Source organism: Acanthopagrus latus, chromosome 13, assembly GCF_904848185.1.
Source record: "Acanthopagrus latus isolate v.2019 chromosome 13, fAcaLat1.1, whole genome shotgun sequence".
Lineage (NCBI taxonomy): Eukaryota > Metazoa > Chordata > Actinopteri > Spariformes > Sparidae > Acanthopagrus > Acanthopagrus latus.
Genome location: NC_051051.1, coordinates 10,724,241 through 10,744,608, shown reverse-complemented (window position 1 = coordinate 10,744,608; position 20,368 = coordinate 10,724,241). Strand labels below are relative to the sequence as shown.

The following is a 20,368-nucleotide window of genomic DNA, read 5'->3' as shown; positions in this document are numbered from 1 at the left end:
GGTCGATGCTGTGAGTGGGGTGTTGAGGATTAGGAAGGAGCTCGACTTCGAGAAACAACAGTTTTTCAACCTAACATTGATTGCTGAGGACAGAGGAATACCCAGCCTCATCAGTCAGACGTTCGTTGAGGTGGAGGTGTGTAACAACCACGCACACATGTACACACACATTTGTATCAGAGTAAATTTTAATGATCGATCAATTAACACTGATGTTATAACACTTTTGTTGAAGATTTTCAAGCTTCCGAGTCTTGATATGATGCTTTGTATTAACTTTAATTAATAAATGGCATGTTTATAGTTAATACATTTTAGTTCATAGTTACTGAGTTATATTCATATTGTATAACACACAATGACTGCCTTTATAAAAAATGTAGTTAAAGGAAACTCCAGTTTTTTTTAAACATAAAAGTAGCATAAAGCCTTTTGTGCTTTCAGAGAACTACAAGTAACCTGATAAATTGCCTCCGGTGATGTAACTTAGTGGCTAATTGGTAGGTTTTGAAAAGTGAGAAGAACGTATGGATTAAAAGAGGTGATATCTCTGGTGTATTGATCTTTAACATTTGGTTTTAAACTGTCCATAATGACGTAAAAGTGTAACAGGAGTGCAATGCCAGACCAGTAGACTGCCTTTCTGCCTACATTAGCCACAATGTAAGTTACCCGCTGAGTGACACCGCTGGAGGAAATTTATTAGATTACATGCAGCCTTCTCTGGAGCCACAATTCTTTTCACATATGTAGTAGGACTCCCCTTAAGCTGTAAATAAACTTTAATATGTAAAAATTGGTGGACTTATCCTATAAGCAATTGTCCAGGCTTTATAAACACAAGTTTCCACTTTATAATGGCCATCCAAATAATGTTTTTAGATAAACTACTCAGTATTTATTGACCATTAAACATTAATATTTATTAAGTGTTATACACATGAATAGCATCTAAACACTAAAAGTCAACAGTCTAACCCACAGTAATGAAACTTAAAGACTATTTAAAGGACAAGATGTAGGATGCCCTACAATTCAATTCAGTTCACTTCTGCTAAAGGCACCACGGGCAAAGTACATTAGTTATTTACCAAAATGATTTCTCGTCAGGAAGCAATATTGTCCGTGAGCATTGATAGCTGCAAGTTATAATATAATCAAAAGGTAATATTTCTATCTTGGTCCAATGAGTTTCTGTGTTCAAAATGATACTGTTTGATGCTCCACATATCTTCACTCAGAGTTTCAAAATTAAAGTGAACCATTACATGTCCTCAGGTGGTGGATGTCAATGAGAATTTGTATGCACCCTACTTCCCTGACTTTGCTGTGAGAGGCTCAGTGAAGGAGAACTCTCGCGCCGGCACGAGTGTCCTGACAGTCAGCGCTAAGGACGATGACAAGGGGCGCGATGGCGTGGTGAGGTACTCTGTCAGAGGAGGCAGCGGACTGGGCACTTTCACCATTGATGAAGACACAGGTGTGACACAAGATCAATTTTGAAGCCAATGTATGTAAAGTGGAAATCCAATAACTTACAGTGCCACGCATGGAATATCAACACCCAAATTGGCTGATCACTGCATATTACTGGAATTCTCTCTAGCTCTGTGCCATTGCTGGCGACTTTCACATGTGTGTGGAGTTGTTGCTCCGCTCTCACTTCTTGTGCCTCTGTCACCTTGTGGTTCTGCATTGCAAGTGAAAGCATCACCCGTGGATTTTTTTTTTTAATTCTTTTGGAGTGAATGTCCGCGTGTGTAGTGGAGGGAGAGAGGTGGAGAGACTGCAAGGTACAGTCAGAGCCAGTGAGCTGATGGGGCCTCACATGGGAGCTGTTTCTGTGTGAGCCGGGCAGAGATCATTACTGTAATGAGGGCAGCATGGCAGCTACACTGGCTGGGCCTCGGGCCGCTCTGTCCAGCTGATCCAGTGCTATGTGGATAACATTGATCAAGGCTCTCCTGCACAGCACCACCATCTTTTTCAAGAAGAGTGAAATCACTGTAACTTATTTAAGGAGGCATGCCCCCAGCCCCCCCCAATGGGTCATTGTCTCCAACTGTCCTGCAGTGTCAGGCCACAGCTGAAAACACGCTGATGCAAACACAAAGCCATGAGTCACTCACCCAGGAATGAAATGATTCAAATACCCAGTATGAAAATAGGACAGTTCCAATGAGCTCATATTGGCTCATGTGGGAATTAATATATATTTATATATATATAGGACAGCCGCTCTGCCGTCCATATATCCAGTTTATTTCGAGTTTATATCCAACTTGAAAAGATCTTGGCATTAGCTGTGTCTTCCATCAGAGAAATAGGACTTGTGGCCACTGTGGGCACAAAGATATTAGCTTGGATCCAAAGTCTGCATATTTGAAATCTGACATGGGAGCCAATAAAAAAAAAAAAAAAAAAAGGTGTGCGTGAGAAATCTTGCTTTCCCATCAAGGCGGCTCACAGTCTCTGTCTCTGTCTGTGGTGCTGAAGCTTTCAGACCTAATCGCTCCCTGTGCCTCTCTCCATGGCGCTGAAACAGTCAAACTTAAAGCTCCAAAATCAGTCCCTCGATCACTCTTTCTCTCTTCTCTGCATGATACTGTAGAGTAGCTACTCCACAGTGAGTAGTATTTCATAATCACCACTTGGTGCTAAGCGGTACCACTGACAGGCCAGAAGTGTGGAGATTTTGAAGGTTCACTTTGGTATGTCACTGCTCTGACTGCTAATAATCTCTATTGAAATTCAGATAGATATTCCTCTCTAGATAAACTACTTCACAGCTTTTTACGTTATGTGTTATATTTGTGTTTTCCTCCCTCACTGCTCACTAATTTAATAACCCCATATTTGACAAATGTCTTATTTTATTAATTAGTTCACTGTATGACAATGTTTACTGTCACAGGTTGCTTTAAATGAATCAAAAGCTTTCCCACTAATTGCATTAGCATTTGTACCATCCACATTTTCATTTTGTCAAAAACACAGTTTCTCACCGTCAACATCACTAGTCATCATATTTGACCGGATTTTTATTTCGCTGCATGACTCAAACATGAAAAACTTAAATTCCTCCCGTAAATACTTTATTAAGAAGCAGCGCAATGATACCATAGCAACAGGTGACGAATACATTTTCAGTAATTCAAGTTCAAGTCCTTTTAGCACGACAGTCGCACTGAAGCCGTCGTCGGTAATGGAATTCTTGTTCTTGCCCCCCCTCTAACAATGCTCATACAATATGTATAAAAAAAAAAAATCCCACAAGTGAATGAGAAACGAGAAAAAGAGAATAGAAGTCAAAGACATAAATAGTGCAAACGTTAAGACATGGGAATACAATACAATATATATAAATAGAATAAAGTGAATACATATATAAAATGAAACAGCACATTGTGATGGAATAAGAATAAGAATATGTAAGTCACATATAGTCTGTGATGATTTAACAGCTTGTAAGCAGTGGTGCAGCATATAGGATGTATGAAAGATACAGACACGGATATGTAAACAGCAAGTGACATTAAATATAAAAGATGTGTACAGGTAGAGTGCGCCTGTTACCAGTGCATCACAACTCATAGAATAGAACAGGACAACAGTTGAGAATAGCGAGTGACTAATCATGAATGTGCAGCCACACGGAATTCACTTAAAATATATATATTATCATTTTTGAACTTACAACACGGTTAAGCGAAAAGAATAATAACTATCTAAATAGAGTAATGCAGAGTAGTGGTTCACTTTAGTTGGTGGAGTTTATTTTGGCCACTTAGTTTTAGGGGCCACATGTGAGCGTTCCTCCCCCTGGCCTCTCCTCACCTCTCGTCACACTGGCGCCTACTGTACATGCCTTGCACTGGAGGCCTGTAGTGACCTTTATCTAGGCTAATTAGTATTGACCACGGTTGAGAGAGAAACAGATGGACGAATGGAGGGAGAGGGAATATTTGTCGCCCCTCTTTCTCTTCCCTCTGCGTCACTCTCGCCCTCTTCATGTACTGTACAGCGTGTGCGCAGAATTGCATATGCGCGATGGAGACGTTGCGCTCGCAGGCGAGGCAGCGTTACAGCACCTCGACGGATCCCCACAGTCTTCTGTATTCAGACCTCAATAAGGAGCGTCTCAGCCAGCGAGAAAGTTTATTGAGTGCAGATTTTCCAGGGGAAATCAGAGTGCTTGTTAGAGCAGAAAGCGAAAGGGAGAGGGGAGTGGAAGTGATGCGAAGAGAGGAAGGAAGAGGATGCAGGGGATTCTGGAGTACATAAAATGTGTCAGAAGAAAATATTGCTTCTCTTTCTTCCTCCCAGGCCTTTATATATATATATATATATATATATATATATATATATATATATATATATATATATATATATATATATATATATTCTTTCTTTGGGAAGTTTGTTTTTAAGCTGTGACTTCTGTTCCCCTCCAATATCACAAGCATGCGAGGAAAAGATCAGTGCAGTACTTTTTTGCGTATCAGATAGAGAGACACAGCATGCATACGCCAAGTTTCTCCTTCATCAAGTGCTTCATTTTATCTCGCAGTGTAGAAGTCAGTGTTGTCAGGCATGGACAGAGTGGCGGCGCTCTGTCCTCCCACCATGCATTTAGCTGCCATGTTGAGTTGCTTTGGTCTGACTGCTTGTCAATCCGTGGCTCTTAGTGCCAACACTAAGTACGTGTAGATAGAGTGTGATAGACAGTGCGAGAGAGTGAAAGGGACAGAAAGAACGAGGGAAGTGTGAGGAATAAATGCCGTTTTCGCTTTTTTCTTAACTCTCGTGGCTCGCCGCCGGTTCGTGAACTGGCTCGGCGACACGCCTTACGTGGTCGTGCCTGCCGCTCGTGAATGCAAACTTCACTCCTATTCGATATCTAGATGTTTAAGGTGACTCACTCATGGTGCATGGTGGAAAGTGCAGGGGGTATCTATCATAAAAAGAAGTAGGATCTTCTTTGGCTTAAACCCTTAGCCCTGCTGTACTTTGAACAAAAATTGGTATTCTTGTCGTTGGTTGGGGGAAAGCAAGCCCTGCAATTTCTCATTGGGCAGCTGTCAGAAGCCACCGCTCCACTATTATTGGGTTTGCAAGCGCAAGGATTTATCACAGTCTGGACAAAGCACTCTTTAAGTTACAGGCGAACACACGTTTAAATAGTAATCCATTCTGCATTTGTTGGAAATTAACAGGCTCTAATTTTTTTATGTCCTCTTTTTTTCTGCCACACGCAGAGCTGCTCAGTCGCGTCTGAAGATGCAGAGAAGTATACGCGGTGCTTTCTCATCAATCTTGGGATTGATTATTGGAAAAAAAATGGTGGCATCAATTAGATAGTGGGATCCCCGAACTTCTGTCTCGAGAGTGGAATAAAACTGAAAGGACATGACAGATGGATGTAAACGCACACGTACTGCGAACTTCCAGATTAGAAAATATGCCGTGACCCTTCAATTTCTGTGTCCACTCTTTGAAGTGTGTTATTTATGGTGAGAATGGATGCTGTCAGGTCGGATTTATATTGAATCCACTGAATAGTGCCTGTCGGTCTTAAAGTTCAAAGAGCTTTTTGAAACAGCCAGCTCTGTTTTCCGCGTCTCCCTCTGTCGAGCGATCTGACAGAGATGAGATGTGGTTTGAAAAGGACGTGGTCAAGGACGTCAGAGCAAGAATGTGTTTCAGCAAACACTTTAACTATGCGCTGTGCATGCCCTGGGCAGCTGCTTAAGCATAATCTGACACACACACACACACACACACACACACACACACACACACGCTCTCCGGTGATAAGGTAACACCTTTGCCATGCGGCTGAGGAGGCTGCAGCAAGACTGAGTCAAGTGCTCCAGAAAAAAAAAAGGGGGCCTCAAGTCACTGATTTGTATGCTTCTGTGACTCTAACCTGGGCTCATGGGGTTTGTGGCTGAGTGGAAGGCCGAGTTAGGGAGCAGCAGACGTGTACTATGTGACAGCAAATCAAGCGGAAATCTCCTCAGTTCACACAAAAAAATTAATACGTGTCTGGAAGGATCTGTCTTTGACCTTTTTTTAAAAGAGGAGTACCAACGTACTGATTTAATAATCCAGGCCTGACATGGCACTCGTGGCTCAACGTCTCTGTTTGGAGGATTCTCACTGAACTGCAACATGTTTTTGCGATCGTTGGGACGATATCCTGCAAAAAATGTTTTTAATAGGGTGGTCGAGGTTAGACACAGAATCGAGCAGAAGTGGAACTGAGCGTGTTTACCCCAGGGGCCTGCAGTGTGGGCTGAACCGTCTTAGCTCTCGGTCTCGTCACAGTCATAAAAAAATAGGACCTTATTTTTGGTCGAATTAAAGCAATGCCCAGTTTTCTTTTTGTGCATCATGGCTCGGGAAATACAATATTTTGAGAAAGATGTGTTGAGATTAAAAATAAAGCAGAAGACAGGCAAAGCAAAACAAACAAACAAGTTAAACCTCCCTTGCTGCTTTTGTAGATACAGAGCACTGGATGGGACATGTTAGCAAGACTTGTCATTCCAGGATGGAGCCGTATGGCAGCCAATTTTTAACGGTGCAATATGTAAGAACCTCTCACATGTACACTCCAAACATATGGGGAGCAGGATATCATCAGTCACTGCTAACTGCTGCTAACTGTAGCTGCAGTTAGCTGGTAAGCAGAGTTAGCCACACAGCCAGCGGATGGTTTTGGTTACCTGGACTGGGAGCTCAGAGCAAAGAGGGACAGTTGATTTTCTTTACCACTTGAGAGCCTGCAAAGTGGCTAGGCGGTAAACATGCTAACATTAATAGATACCTCTCTAGCATAACACATAGACGTCTTCCACGTGATTACAAAACGGTTATCCCTTCGAATGCTGCTCACAAATATCCTTTCACAATTTGTGCTTTCAACCGTGAAGATAATCTCATAAATGTGCATTTTTACTGCGGTCGATTCTTTTTATTTGTTCAGTTTTGTCAGAACTAAATATCTAAAAATTGTCTTTAGTAATCTAAACGGCTATTATACTACACTGAGCAATATCCTCTATGTACAAATACACACTGCATCTATATCTATGACCACTGTTACATAGTATAACAACAGATATAATGTCGTGCTTGGCAAGGTTAACTTGAAAATTAAGGCAGCACATAGAAAATTTATCTTTATTGATCTGAATTTGGCTTGATGACAGGTCAGTCTCCGACGACCAACACCCTATACTGCTCCTAGTACAACTACTGTACCACACCTCCCCATACTAATTCTAACGGAAACACAATTATAAATCTTTGCACATTTTTTTTAATTATGTAAAGTGTTAACAGCAGTGTTGAGGTTCAGGTAAGCATAAAATAGTAAAAGTAAATACACTTGCTCACACATCCGTTCTCAGCTCTGTTTGACGTCTTCTTGGGGTTAATTGCTTGTGTACTCAAGCACAGACGCCTGCACAGACTCCTCGAGCATCATCCAACACACACTGTACGCCTCCGCTCCGACTGAGTTCCTTTAAGTCATAGTTGAAATAAGGGATTCATGCTGGCTGTTTTGAAAGAAATGCATCACCTGCTCAGTTTGCGCTTTATAATGAGCTCATTTATTCACACATGATTTTCTGATGATTTTGTTGTGTGTTTATTTCCGTTGATAGACTATGGCTATATGTGTGTGATCCCGATGTGAGAGGACTGTGCTTCATCGCTCTTGGTGACGTTCGGAAAAATGACACAAGCGAACTCTCTAAACCTAGAGTGTGAAATCATCAATGTGTGTCATCGTTCGAGTGTATTCTGAGAAAGTCCTGCATGACCGATTATAAAAAAAAAACTAAAAAAAAACGGAGGCGGCCATGTGTCATCCATTGTGAGCGTAAGCCGGTCTCGTCCCCCGAGAGGTCACCAAAGCTGTCAGCTACTCATCTTCCTTAAGGCCACTAAACACACGCCAGTCAACGTGTGTGAGTGTGAGCGTGTGTGTGTGTGTGTGCGTCTTGATCAGCGGAGGGCAGTTCAGGGTACGTTTAGCACTAAGCGAATTGCAGCGGGAGCAGTTTGGTCAGCTGTGATTAGCTGGAGAGCAGCTGAAACATTGAAGGTGACTACAGCGGCGCCACTAATGCCTGTGAATGTCACCGAAGCCAGGACACGAAGTTTACTCCGAATTTGTGTCTTTGCTTTCTGGAAACTTAGTATTCAAAGTCTTTGCCTATGAGAGCTTTTAGGGGTGTATTATGCTGATGACACCTAAACTGCCTCTTCACAAACACACACACACACACACACACTCACACAGACACACAGCTGATAGATATGCATTCTCAAGCCCGAGTATCAACTCCATTAATCGTTCTCTTTGCCTCAACAGGGGTGATTTACACTGCGGGTATACTGGACTGCGAGGCCAAAGACTCCTATTGGCTGACAGTCTATGCCACGGACAGAGCGGTTACACCACTGTCAGCTTCTATCGAAGTCTTCATCCAGGTACACACTTTCGCACGAACCCCATGCACGAGAGGCCTTTAACAGTGGAAATGAAGTGGCCAAACTAGTGCTTCACGTTTCCAATAATAACTCATCACTGTAACCTCTATTGGTCACAAAATTGCAACAGTATCCAGCTTTAGAGATGCACAATAATAACATCCACACCTACAAATACTTTCAATGAATATCAGAAGTTAACATTTCTGTGGATGTTGATAAAACTGTGCTTTAATTATTCGCATGTGACGCAAACTGTCTTATTTTGTCAACCATATGCAGTGTTATTGACTCTAAATCTTGCTAGCGTAATGTTAGCTGAGCTAAAAGCTTCTTTAATCTAGAAATATTTTGTTGCTAATTTGTATCTAAGGTTCATCCTATTTACTGAAGCAGTGAATGTCTCCATTGCATAAGGACATTATGAAAGGACTGCCTGGAATGATTGTTCCTGCTATAGGCCGAGACACCGTGGTGCCACGCTAACAACAACATTCACTTCCAGGTTTTATGTGATTTGCATTGTGGAGACCTGAGAAGTTGGCAAATTTGTTTCCATCTGCTGTCGGAATGAACTGTAACATGTAAGGCTATATAGTTAAACGTGTTGGTTTATGATGATGTTTCGGCATTATTTCATGTGCTATATTGCTCTGTCGACATCTCATGCTAACTGCTAGTTTTGGTTATGCTCAAGCTGTCGTTGTCTTTAAAAGGTAAACTGGGTCTCCAAACTCCAAGTTAGTGAAGGTGTTGTGATTAATGAGATGTGAAAGCATCAAACACGCATGTTATATGAATGGGATGGATGTGCTTGGAAAGATTGCCATGAAAAAAGACAATTAAATTGTATGTGAGCTAATGCGTGATGCTTGAGTTTTTTGGAAGTTAGTCAGTGAGGTGTTACCATGGAAACTGAGGTATTGCCTGTGGAAAAACATATGAAAATATAAATGTATGGTCTTTTTTCTTCTTTGACCATGGTATAAATAGGACAACTTCACCTAGAGGTGTCTACAATCAGGAATGAATGGAGTCCGCAGTGGCAGCCTGGCCTCCATGTCGTCCATTAATCCCTGATAGCGGTCACCTTGTCGGGCATAACCCCTTGCTTAATTCCTCTACGGGAAAGACTTGATGTTCTGCGCTATGAGGCTGAAAAAATGTTCGTCACTGTCAACCGGCCAAAATGAGTTGGCATAATATTGGCATATCATATTGACAAAAAACAATATTGTACATCTCTGTCACGCTTTACATATTTATATATTTTCAAAGTCTTTAAATTACAAGCAGGGACATTTTTTTTTTCAAATTAATCCAAATGTAGCCTAGCAGTAGTAGCTAGATAGAAAACAGCTTAGGCATTTTGTGCCTTTGCAGCCCAGAGGATTTGCACAGCAGCTTCTAAGACATCACATAAAGGAGCATAATTTGTCAAAGACCCCTTTCAAGTCCACCGGTGGGAAATAGTTTGATATTTTGAAAAGACTTGGGTGGAGCATTCCTCGCTTAATGTCACATTGATTTCCGCCACATTAAACATAATTCCTCAACCCAATTTATTTAATTTTATACTTTTCTCAGCTTTGATTTCACCCTGTGTTTCTTATGCATACCGTATTTGCCATACACCGACGTTGTCCTCGATGTTTGATGCGGTTTTCAGACGTGTAACTTCTCGCAATTTCTCCGCTGCAAAAATGATGACATTGTATGGAAGCTTGCTTGTCCTCTGCATTTTCCGCTGTAACCCCAGCCTAGGTAAGACTGTTCGCTGTTGCGTCCACAGCAACAGCATGAGGCCAAACAATCGGTTCGTTACTCTCTAAAATGCTGACAGTGTTCAGCGCAGAGGATAACTTTAGCAATGCTCAGTCTGTAAGCAAGAGATACACACTGGAGGGAATTCTCTGCTTCAGCCTCTATTATATTTGGCACTAAGTAATCCACTGTCTAAACACTCAAATACAAACATTACAGCTCCAACACTGCTCACCCTTTGGGGAGGAATTCAGCAGTGTGTAAAAAAAAAAAAAAGAAAAAAAGAACAGTAACAGGCTTTTCTGGCTTCAGGATATTCAGGTGTGAGCAGGGCGCTTTATCCCAGCCTCTTCATCACAGACAAAAATAGGGAGATTAATCAGGCACAGGTGCTCCTCATTCAGCGGCTGAACCATCTTGGCTCTCAATGCCTCGCAGCGAACACTCAATCAACGCTGTGTTTGCCATAAATATTCTAGATCTATGCTGTAGGAAGGGGGGGAAATTAATTTGCAGTGCATTTAAAGTGTGACATCCCTGACATTTTCTGGCGAATACATTTCCATTTTTGTGATTGATAACGGATCAGTCCGGGATCAGTCCACGCCGCAGTTCATGAGCCGTGGATTAGCAAAGATACTGGAATCTGCAGGCGGCTTTTCCTCACAGTGTGATATTACCATATATGCTGATTTAAATGGTTTTATCGGCTCATCTTTTGGCCAATTTAGATCCAACTTCGATAAAATGTTAATATTGATACAACAGTGCTTGTTCCCTACCCCTCACCTTCCTCTCCCTCTCTCCCTTTTATCTCTCCCTCTTCCTCTTCCTCTTCTTCGCCCGTCTCCCTTCTTTCTCTCGCAGGTAGAAGATGTCAATGATAATGCTCCCCTCACCTCGGATCCTATCTACCACCCAGCCGTCATGGAGAACTCCCCGAAGGATGTGTCAGTCATCCGCATCCAGGCACAGGACCCTGACCTCACCGCCACGCCCAGTCGTCTGAGTTATCGCATCACGGCTGGCAACCCGCAGAATTTCTTCTCTATCAACCCCAAAACAGGTGACGCTCACGAACAGCGACACGATTCTTAATAAGTGCCTTGGTAACATAATTGGCAGTATTATGTTGCAGACTAATAGCACAATTAGCTTAATCTGTCTGTGTTTATATGTTTGCATGCCTCCGAAAATGACTGAGATTGTCTTTCATCACGCACCTCCTACCAGGCGCTCTTTCAATGAAAGCCTTTGGTTCCCACACAACAAATTAAAAAGACTTTTGTGCCCACACAATCAAACATCTAGGACACGGATGAGCCGCCGAAGCAATCTTCACTGCTCTCTTAACTGAATTTCGCTCCCAGTCTTCTACAGGGGGCGAAAGCTCTTTGCAATGTACTTGAGGACATTAGCGTAGTTAGTTTTTTATTAAGCCAGTGTGTGGGTGAATATCTTCTAATCATGAAGGAATTTACAGTCCAAGCGGTTTTCTTTTCCATTACTTTTGTCCCCCGAAGGAGGGTCGAACGATTTATTTCTACGCATTCTGTGAATACATAGTGACACCAATAAAAAAACAAACAAACATGCTTTTCTCAGTCGGTTTTAAGAAGTCAAAAAAAAAGAGCGAAAATGGAAGCTGAAGCTGGCTAAAGGTTTCAGGAGTATTTGCTTGGATTTGGAACTACTTTGGGATCAAGACGGGGTCTTAAAGTGTCTGAGCTTGTGAACTGATGCTCAGACAGCGTGAGGTTGTATATTACCTCTCTTGAGCCTGTGGGAAAGCACTGCATGAGAAATTAAAGCCAGTGAGTGTGTTACAAAAAAAAAAAATGGTGGGACTTAGAGTAAAACATTTGTCTTGTCTCTTTCCTTGTTATTGAACTTTAAGTACCAGTGGTGTATCCAGGGGTTGAAATCTGCTCGGCCTCCCCAAGTGCCAACCCATTCCCCCAAAAGCATGATTAGCTATCTGCCAGATAATAGACGGGACCTCAGTTCAAAGCAAATTTGACAGTGTTTCCGATGTACGACTTTTGGATGGAGCCTGCTTTCAGTGGTATGATTTGCTTTTGAGGACTTAAAGGGTAGCTCCACCAATTTTACATATTGAAGTGTGTTTGCAGGCCTCGGGAAATTGTACTACATATGCCAAAAAAGTAGTAGTAGTAGCCTTTTGTGGCTCCAGAGGAAGCTGCATGCAATCTTTGCGTGTAATAAATTGCCTCCAGTGATCAGTGGATAGGCAGCATTGTGGCAAATGGAGACACTAGGTTTTAAAAAGGAAGAAGGATGCGCTGGCTTCATGATTGGCCGGTCGAAAAAAAATCAGCGTAATCGAGGCAGCAGAACCAGAGTTAATGTTGTTTTTATTTCGCCCATATCTCAAAAACTGATGCCTACATCACCCACAATGCAACTTGACCACAGACAGCTTATTTTTTTTACTGTAAACAGACTTTGAGCTTTGATTCTACGCAGTTTTCTTGCTTTCAAGCGCTGCCAAGATATTCACTTAAGTCTCTTATTTTTCTCTCAGACTGTCTGTGTTACTTCACAGTTGAGAGCCTGTATTTTGTCTCTCCGAATGTTTCTAGAGGCACAAATCTTTTCCACACATCTGTGAATTTTATGCGCTTGTAAAATTCTTCTTTTTTTTTAGACAGTCACACACTTGAATTCCTCGTGCACATTTTAATAGGCTCACAAAAATGATTTACAGAGGCAGAGCTGAATATCATCTCACAACAAACTCCAAGGCTTTCAGACCCCGTGTTAGAGGCAGGATCCCCGTCAGAGCCTGTTTTGATCCCATTCTTTTCACAGTCTTGATCTTCTCTACTCAACAATATCAAAATCTCCTTGTGTCTTTCAAGTATTTCTAAATTTTGACACTATGTCCGCATTGGAAAATGAGTGGAATTATCATATACACATGCATGAATGACAACATCACTAAAGCAAATCAGTTCTGATGTTTTTCAGCGCGTGCTGTCAGGTTTGAAGTCTAGGGAGGGCCCTGTGCATTCTCAGAACAAGCTTTTCTTGAAGCTTCCATTAAAGAATTATTGAAGAGGTGAAATGTTTTATTCAAATCCTGAAGAAACAGAAAAGTCTGAAGTCTATTCTGTCTCTGGCCTAGATTAAATGATGAGTGTTTCAGTAAACAACAAAAGGCACATTTTCCACTGTTGCAGGGACCGGTACGTGGATTCAAAGAAATGTCAATGTAATGATCAAAAACTGACCTACATGTAGCACGCAGCTCGTCAGTTATCAAGCTTATTGTAGAAGGGGTTCCCTAACGGTGTGCTGTCACATGTTTAGTCTGTTTGTGGTGGGCATTTCCATTTCTTGTCAGCTGTTCCTGTATAGCAGGTGTGACGAAAATATTCCCCTCAAAGGGGCAGAGCTGAAACATGATGGTAACGTGCCTGTTGTAAGGTATTGTTGACATGCACGGTATTGCTGCTGGGGGTCTCACAATGAAAACAAATGATGCAGTTTGACAAAGTTAGCTGATGAAGGGGGTTGATTGATGAACAACCACCATTACCGCTGTTGAAAATCTACAAGGTGATGTATTTAGATCTCATTTGTGTTGCGATTAGAGGTGTTTTTGTCGCCTTCTTTGCTCTATCTCTCGTTTCATGTTTCCCAGGCCGGTATAGGGACAGGCGACCAAATTAAACCATTACCTTGACATTGACAATGCAGTAATGGGGTCATCACATGAGAAGGGTTTTTGCATGAAACAGCAATGTTTTGTTGCGTCTTGGCTGTTTGCTCACGCAACGCAATTTGGGTCTGAAAACTGTATTGTATTTTCAGCCCCATAACTATAGCAGAAGGAGGACGTCAAGAAGAATGGCGTACTATCGAGCTATCCAGCAAAGTGTAGAATAGCTGCACCATGTCTTGGATGTGATGGTTCACCACACTGTCGAAGAAATCATTAATGCGCAGGTGCATGGTGTTATTCACTGGTTTTTGAAGTTGCGCCTGCACCAACTGGCCTGGCATGAATAGTATGTTTATAATGCGGAAATATTAGATTTTATCTGATTCACTTCCTTCTGCCTGCCGTGCTCAGATTATTACAAATCCTTAATAATTAATTTTATTGATTATCATATGTTTAGCTAAAAAGAGCATTAACGGTGAATTACATTTTATAGTTTTTCCATTTATGGTTTTCCCTCTAGAAGTGTGCCGAATCCATCTGGTGGGCACCCCCACTTTGGGCAGCCCCGGCGTGTACCATGAACGTGCCTTTTTGCGAAACAAAATCATACAGAAATATTGATAATATGGAAGCGGATTGGACTGAAGCAGGGTGACGAGGCTTATATTGATCCCAACAGAGACTCATTGGTCCTCACTAGCTCATTAAAGCATAAACTTTCTCTGAACTCTCTGAGAGATAAATATGATTCAGGTCATGCATCTCTTGGCTGTAACAATCACTACTGTGCCTGTGTCCATGCATCTGTGTCATTCATACAGTTGAGTTCATTACAAGTGCTGTTCACACATCCGATCATCCTATGTATGAAGCTTGTGTCAAAGAGAGAGTGGGGGGGGGGGACTCTGTGTGGCAATCTAATCTATTCTAATCTATTAGCTGGTTACAGCGGTGTGTTAGAGAGAGCAGCTCTGAGTCGATGAACGGGATGACACTCTGTGGAGTGTGTACGCGTGTGTTCATATTTCTGTGCGAACCCATGACACACAGCTGTATAAAAATAATTTGCCTTTGTGTGTGTGTGTGTGTACGAGAGCGCACTTCTGTGTGCACGTACAGTATGCGTTTGTCACAGGGGAGAGTTTTTCGGCCATCTGAGCCCTGCTGTCTGTCTCTGTCAAAGACCCACATTATTTTCTTATCTACTCCTCATTAATCCTGTACAAGGGAACTCATATTGATGACTATCTCGTTCACGCTGTGATAAATGAACTTTCTGAGCAATTGGTTTTTTAATGTTTCTCGCTGTCTTTTCTCTCAGAGGTCACACTCCAGGGTTGCTTCCACCAGCTTATTGAATCCCAATAAATAACGTGAAAACTGTGGCCTTTTCAGTGGATGTGCTCTATTGTACCACTTAGGAAAAATGGAAATTTGGATACACCTTTACCTTAACTTTCACAGCAGTGTGGCTGACATCGCCAAGCCCGTGAGTTGGATAATGAGAAATGCATTCGATGTGAGTCACACCTAGCTGTTTACCCAAAAACTTTCCATGCACCGGCATGATTTTATTGGGTAGATGAATAAACAAAAGCCAGCTGATTGATTTGCTTTCATGAAGCAGCTGTCAGCCACACTATGACCTGAACTGCCGGCACAAACCCTTCAAGTTTCAAATTGTTTTTCAAAACTCGGTGCGGGGCTGTTCAAAGTAATGCATTTTTCAAGTTCACTCTGGATGTGTCAGTTTGATGGGTTTGAGGTACTGCATCAATTCCCACAATGAATCAAAGCAAAACTTTGAATGAGTGCAAAGTGTGTAAATGTGCTGTGACAGCTTACAGTGCTGTCTGCCTGTCTCTGGGTGTGTGAGTGAAGCCCAACTCCTCTGGAGGGGGTGAAAACAGAGCAGATAAGTGTTGACACAGGGTGTTAGATGAAGTGCTTCTTATAAAAGCATGCATGTTTGCTGAGCGCCATCACGGAGTCACAGTGACCTTTTTTCACAACCCGCTGTCGGGTTGTATTGGTTTTGTCACTCCACCAGAATATTAACAAATCAATTGTACGTGTTCGAGCCGATACTCACGATTGATGACGAAAAAAAGGAGGAATTTTGAAATCTCAGGGTTGTAGTTTTATTCATGCCCCAGTTAGAAAGAATATCAGAGATATTCCCCTCACATGGCAAAGAAGTGGATTGGTACTAGTAATTGACAGTATCTTATATGGAAAAGGAGAGGTCTAATGTTTTGAAACAGGCCACTAGACCATGTCATACATTTTCCGCGAAGGTGTGGGTGGCGATTTTTAATTTATTCATTCACACGTCCAATTAAAACATCCCGATTGTCCAACTGCAGATGTGCTGCGAGCTGTAGATCATTGATTTTTATCAGAGTTGTTAGTGGCGCCGTGTTCTGCTGAACAAGCCCCCAGCCCCACTCACCCCCCAACACAGTCTCTCCCTCTTGCAGCTTGTGACCGCTGCTCTAGATTTACTCCTAATTTGCTTAATTGAAGTTAGCCTGCGTGGCAAGCTCAAGGTGACACTGTGGCATGCGCGGGCGCGAGAGTGTGTGAGTGTGAGTGTGCGTGCGCGCTGCTAGCCTGCCCACTGAGTGTTGACTTTCTAACCATCCAAAATAATCCCACTTCGGTGCAACGCTTCATTACACTGAAAACAAAACGCATTATCACCATTTTAGCGCATTCAGTGTAGGCAGTCCACTGAAATCCACAGAAACAGTATAAGGATAAATTGCTTGTTTTGAATCTCTATGTGCACCCGTGTGTGTATGGATGTCTTCACTGGCATTTTATTGAAGAATCAGTATGATTATTGTCATCATTATTATTCCCTTTGAGCAATAATGTTTATCTGGTTCATTTTTATTGTGTTCCCATCCCATCTTATATGTTTTATTTTATGTTTTTTTTATCAGATGTGTTTTTATGCAACAAAAAATAAGGGCACCAGCTGTATGTGGTGGGGCACCAGCATGCAGAAAGGGCATTCAAGTGGGCGCCCTTTAGGAGATGACTGGAATCGGGATGAGAGGGGGGATGATGCGCAGCAAACGTCGGCTGTTCAGACTCAAACCCTGGGCTGCTGCAGCGAGGACAGGGCCTCTGCAGACAGGATGCGCACCCTTACCAACTGAGCTGCCCAAGTGGGCACATTTGCTGCATTTTTATTGGGGGCATTCTGTGTGTAAAAAAAAAAAAGATCACCAGGCCGTGACAAATGCGCCCATTTCACTGTGTTGTTGTTGTTGTTTTTTTTTTCAGGCTCTCGTGAGATGCTAAATAGTGCCCAAGGAATATGATCAAGAACAACTATCTCAGCTGGAAAATGAGAGCCTGCTTACATTATTGTAAAACTGTCACATAATGGGTTGAATCTGCTTATGGATTTTCCCCTCGCTTCCCTTTGAGCTAGAATCACTTCTGGTGAACTGTTGATCTGTTCGGAACGCAAAGTTTATACAGACTAAAATCTGGCAATTACAGATTGATTGACACAAACCGTGTCTGTGTGCATGGGGGGGGGCATTTCTGCAGTTGTGCAATGACAGTGAGATCCAAGCAAAGTAAAAACAGAAGAAAACACTGGAATTAAGAGAGAGAACATAAAACATCGCGGGCGGAAATGGAGCTGTCGTTCTCTGTGATCTCCACCGCGCCCTGCTAGAGTTTTCCGTCTATCATCTGAATAATCTGGTTCGATCAAAGCTATTATCAATAGCCTCACTCCCTCCCCACTGGCCTGGTGGCATGCTGGCCAACTGAATGACCCTCAGCTATACAGTGCCATATGAACACGTGCCAAATGCCATCATCCCTGCCAAGGCTGCAGGCTATATTTCCTCGGCTGTATGGCAGTGGGTGCTCACATGCACTCAGATTTTTAATGTGGAGGAACTTCTCGTAGGAAAATTTTTTTGGCTTTGTGGTTTGTGAGCTGCAAACTTTTCGTGAGATCCGTAAAAAACGGTATCAGGTCTTTATCAACTGCCAGCAATTTTCTGTGTCTGTATAATCTAAACTCGCTCCTTTGTGATTTTTAGGGCTAATCACCACAACGGCGAGGAAGCTGGACCGGGAACAACAGGCGGAGCACTTCTTAGAGGTATAGAAACCGCTGAACATTGTTCATGGCTTTATAGTGTTATTATTTATCTGGCCCTGCCACCTGCCACAACCCACTATTAACAGAGACAGGGTAGAGGACAACGCTGGCAGGTCCTCAAGGCGCCATAAACTGTGATGAATGGTTGTAGTTTTGGGCCCCAGGTTTAGGATTTTCTAAATGTAATCATTCATCATTGGTTATCTACTCCACTCAGGATGGGAACAGGGAGGAGAGGAGTTGGTCTGCTCAGCATTTGATAAGCACAGACACTAGGCATACAGATAGCTCTGTGATTACCATTTCTGTTGCTCCTGCTGCTCTGCATGCAGATGAACCTGATAATCAGAGATTCTTGACTTCTGAGACACGAGCAAACTTCCACTTCCCCGCACTTTTTCTTACAACTTATTAAATGCTGCTGATTCTCACCAGCACTTTGCCCTCCTATGAAATGGAATGGAATAACCCACAGCTGACCCACAGTATTGCATCTTGGTGTTTTTTGTCTCTGTATTGCCAATTGACTTGTCTAGACTCAGTTGCTCTTTCGACTGCTTTGTTCAGCTCCAATACTTAATAAGACCCCTGCGTATGACACCACACTCCGTGAAAAGAAAAGCAGCAAAAGTTGTGAGAAGAAGCCTGCATCTGACAGCATCATGCGCTTAAACATTCACGCCTATAAGGAGCTTAGAATTGGGGTCAGAGAAGTCTTTGTTGGTGCACCGTCCTGTCCTGTTCTGTATCCTGAGATCTCAATAGAAATGCCAGTCCACGCATGCCACCCACCGCTCCGCCCGCCAGTCTCTGCTCTCCGCTTGTAATTAATAGTCTGGTGAGCAGTCAGGCTGGCAATGATGGTGTTCACCCTGATCCGAGTCGATTGATCAGCGATCAGACCTCTGCCTCCAGGGGATCGATAATAGAAAGAGATTTCCCGCGAGCCCCACGTGGTCCTGTGCCGGGTGACGCAGTGGGAGCCAGACGCAGGAGATTATTTAAAGATTCATCGTTAAAATTCTGCCCACTTTTTTTTGTTGTTGAAAACGTTCAAGAACTGATCTAACATTATCAACAGAATGTGAAGATGTTGTGTCAAAGAGGTCTATTTATTATGTTGAAGAGAAATATGTATGTGAGGAACAAGTTCTCTCCAGTTCATACTTTCAATTTGCTTCTACAGTCACAAAAGACAAAAGCTCCCCAAATCTCAAGCACCGAAATTTTCTTCAGCCTATTTTCCTTATTAAACAGAAAATACGACTGTGCACCTTCTGAATCCAAGTTTCCAAATTACCTTGTGAACCCAATTATTCCAAATTTGACAAAAAACAGAATAGAACTCACCAAATCCACGTGGTTTGTCTTCCTGCTGTTTAAATGATCACCAGCACTTCATGTCTGTCCTGTTCCCTCCTATCGTGTCTTCTGATCCCTGGAGGTAAAGGCTGTATTTCCCTTTGTCAAACTAACAGTTGATAGTCTCACAGACTGTGTTTTGGCCCTGGATTGATCTTTCCTCTGATATCATGCTCATGGTGGGAGCCTCAAGTATTACTATAAATGGAATCTGAACATTTTTTATGATTTCACTGCTTCTTACGTGATCAGCAACTGATAAAACAATGGATAATGAAAATGGGGGGAGACATCAGGCAATACATCAGGCACTTTTAAGATTGACCATATTTTCCCATTTTCAATGGGAGTGCATGGGGCACTTTTATGCTAGCATCGAAATCACAATTTTGAAAACGGTATGAAGCCTCAACACAACATGAAACTTTACTTGTAGTATCACCAGGGTCTCTACACATGAGCACGAGCATTGAGAACACTGTATGGTTTTTGAACAACTCATGTTAGCAGTAGCTTCTTCCTCTAGCTGTCATCATGGCAGCCCAGACGTACTCGGGGATCGACACGTCTGGATAGAGTGTATGTGGTTAAGTTGAGCTATGTGTAGAGACCCTGGTGATACTGCGAGCAAAGGTTCATGTTGTGATGAGACTTCTTAATGTTTTAAAAATAGCGATTTTAATGCTAGTGTAAAAGTGCCCCATGCACTCCCGTTGAAACTGAATTTGAGCCGAAAACGAAAATATGGTTAATCTTAAAAGTGCCTCTTTTGTCGTAATTATCCTTTTACATGAAGGTTTGACTCATATACATTTACAAAAAAAGAGTTTCACTTTAATTCTAAAAATCAACCAATGTCTTCAACTCATTTATTTAAGCCTGGAAATGAAACACACTGGATATAATCA

General features: G+C 42.3%; 1 protein-coding gene across 3 annotated transcripts in view; it reads left to right on the top strand.

Moving 5' to 3' along the window:
• LOC119030939 (protocadherin Fat 3) overlaps positions 1-20,368 on the top strand; it is a 78,477-nt gene that overhangs the window by 4,348 nt on the left and 53,761 nt on the right. For all 3 annotated transcript variants that reach the window (XM_037118929.1, XM_037118928.1, XM_037118930.1), the window contains exons 3-7: positions 2-136; positions 1,279-1,480; positions 8,390-8,508; positions 11,140-11,338; positions 18,037-18,098. In XM_037118929.1, the coding sequence (XP_036974824.1) occupies positions 2-136; positions 1,279-1,480; positions 8,390-8,508; positions 11,140-11,338; positions 18,037-18,098 (717 nt within the window). The remainder of the gene's footprint in view (position 1; positions 137-1,278; positions 1,481-8,389; positions 8,509-11,139; positions 11,339-18,036; positions 18,099-20,368) is intronic.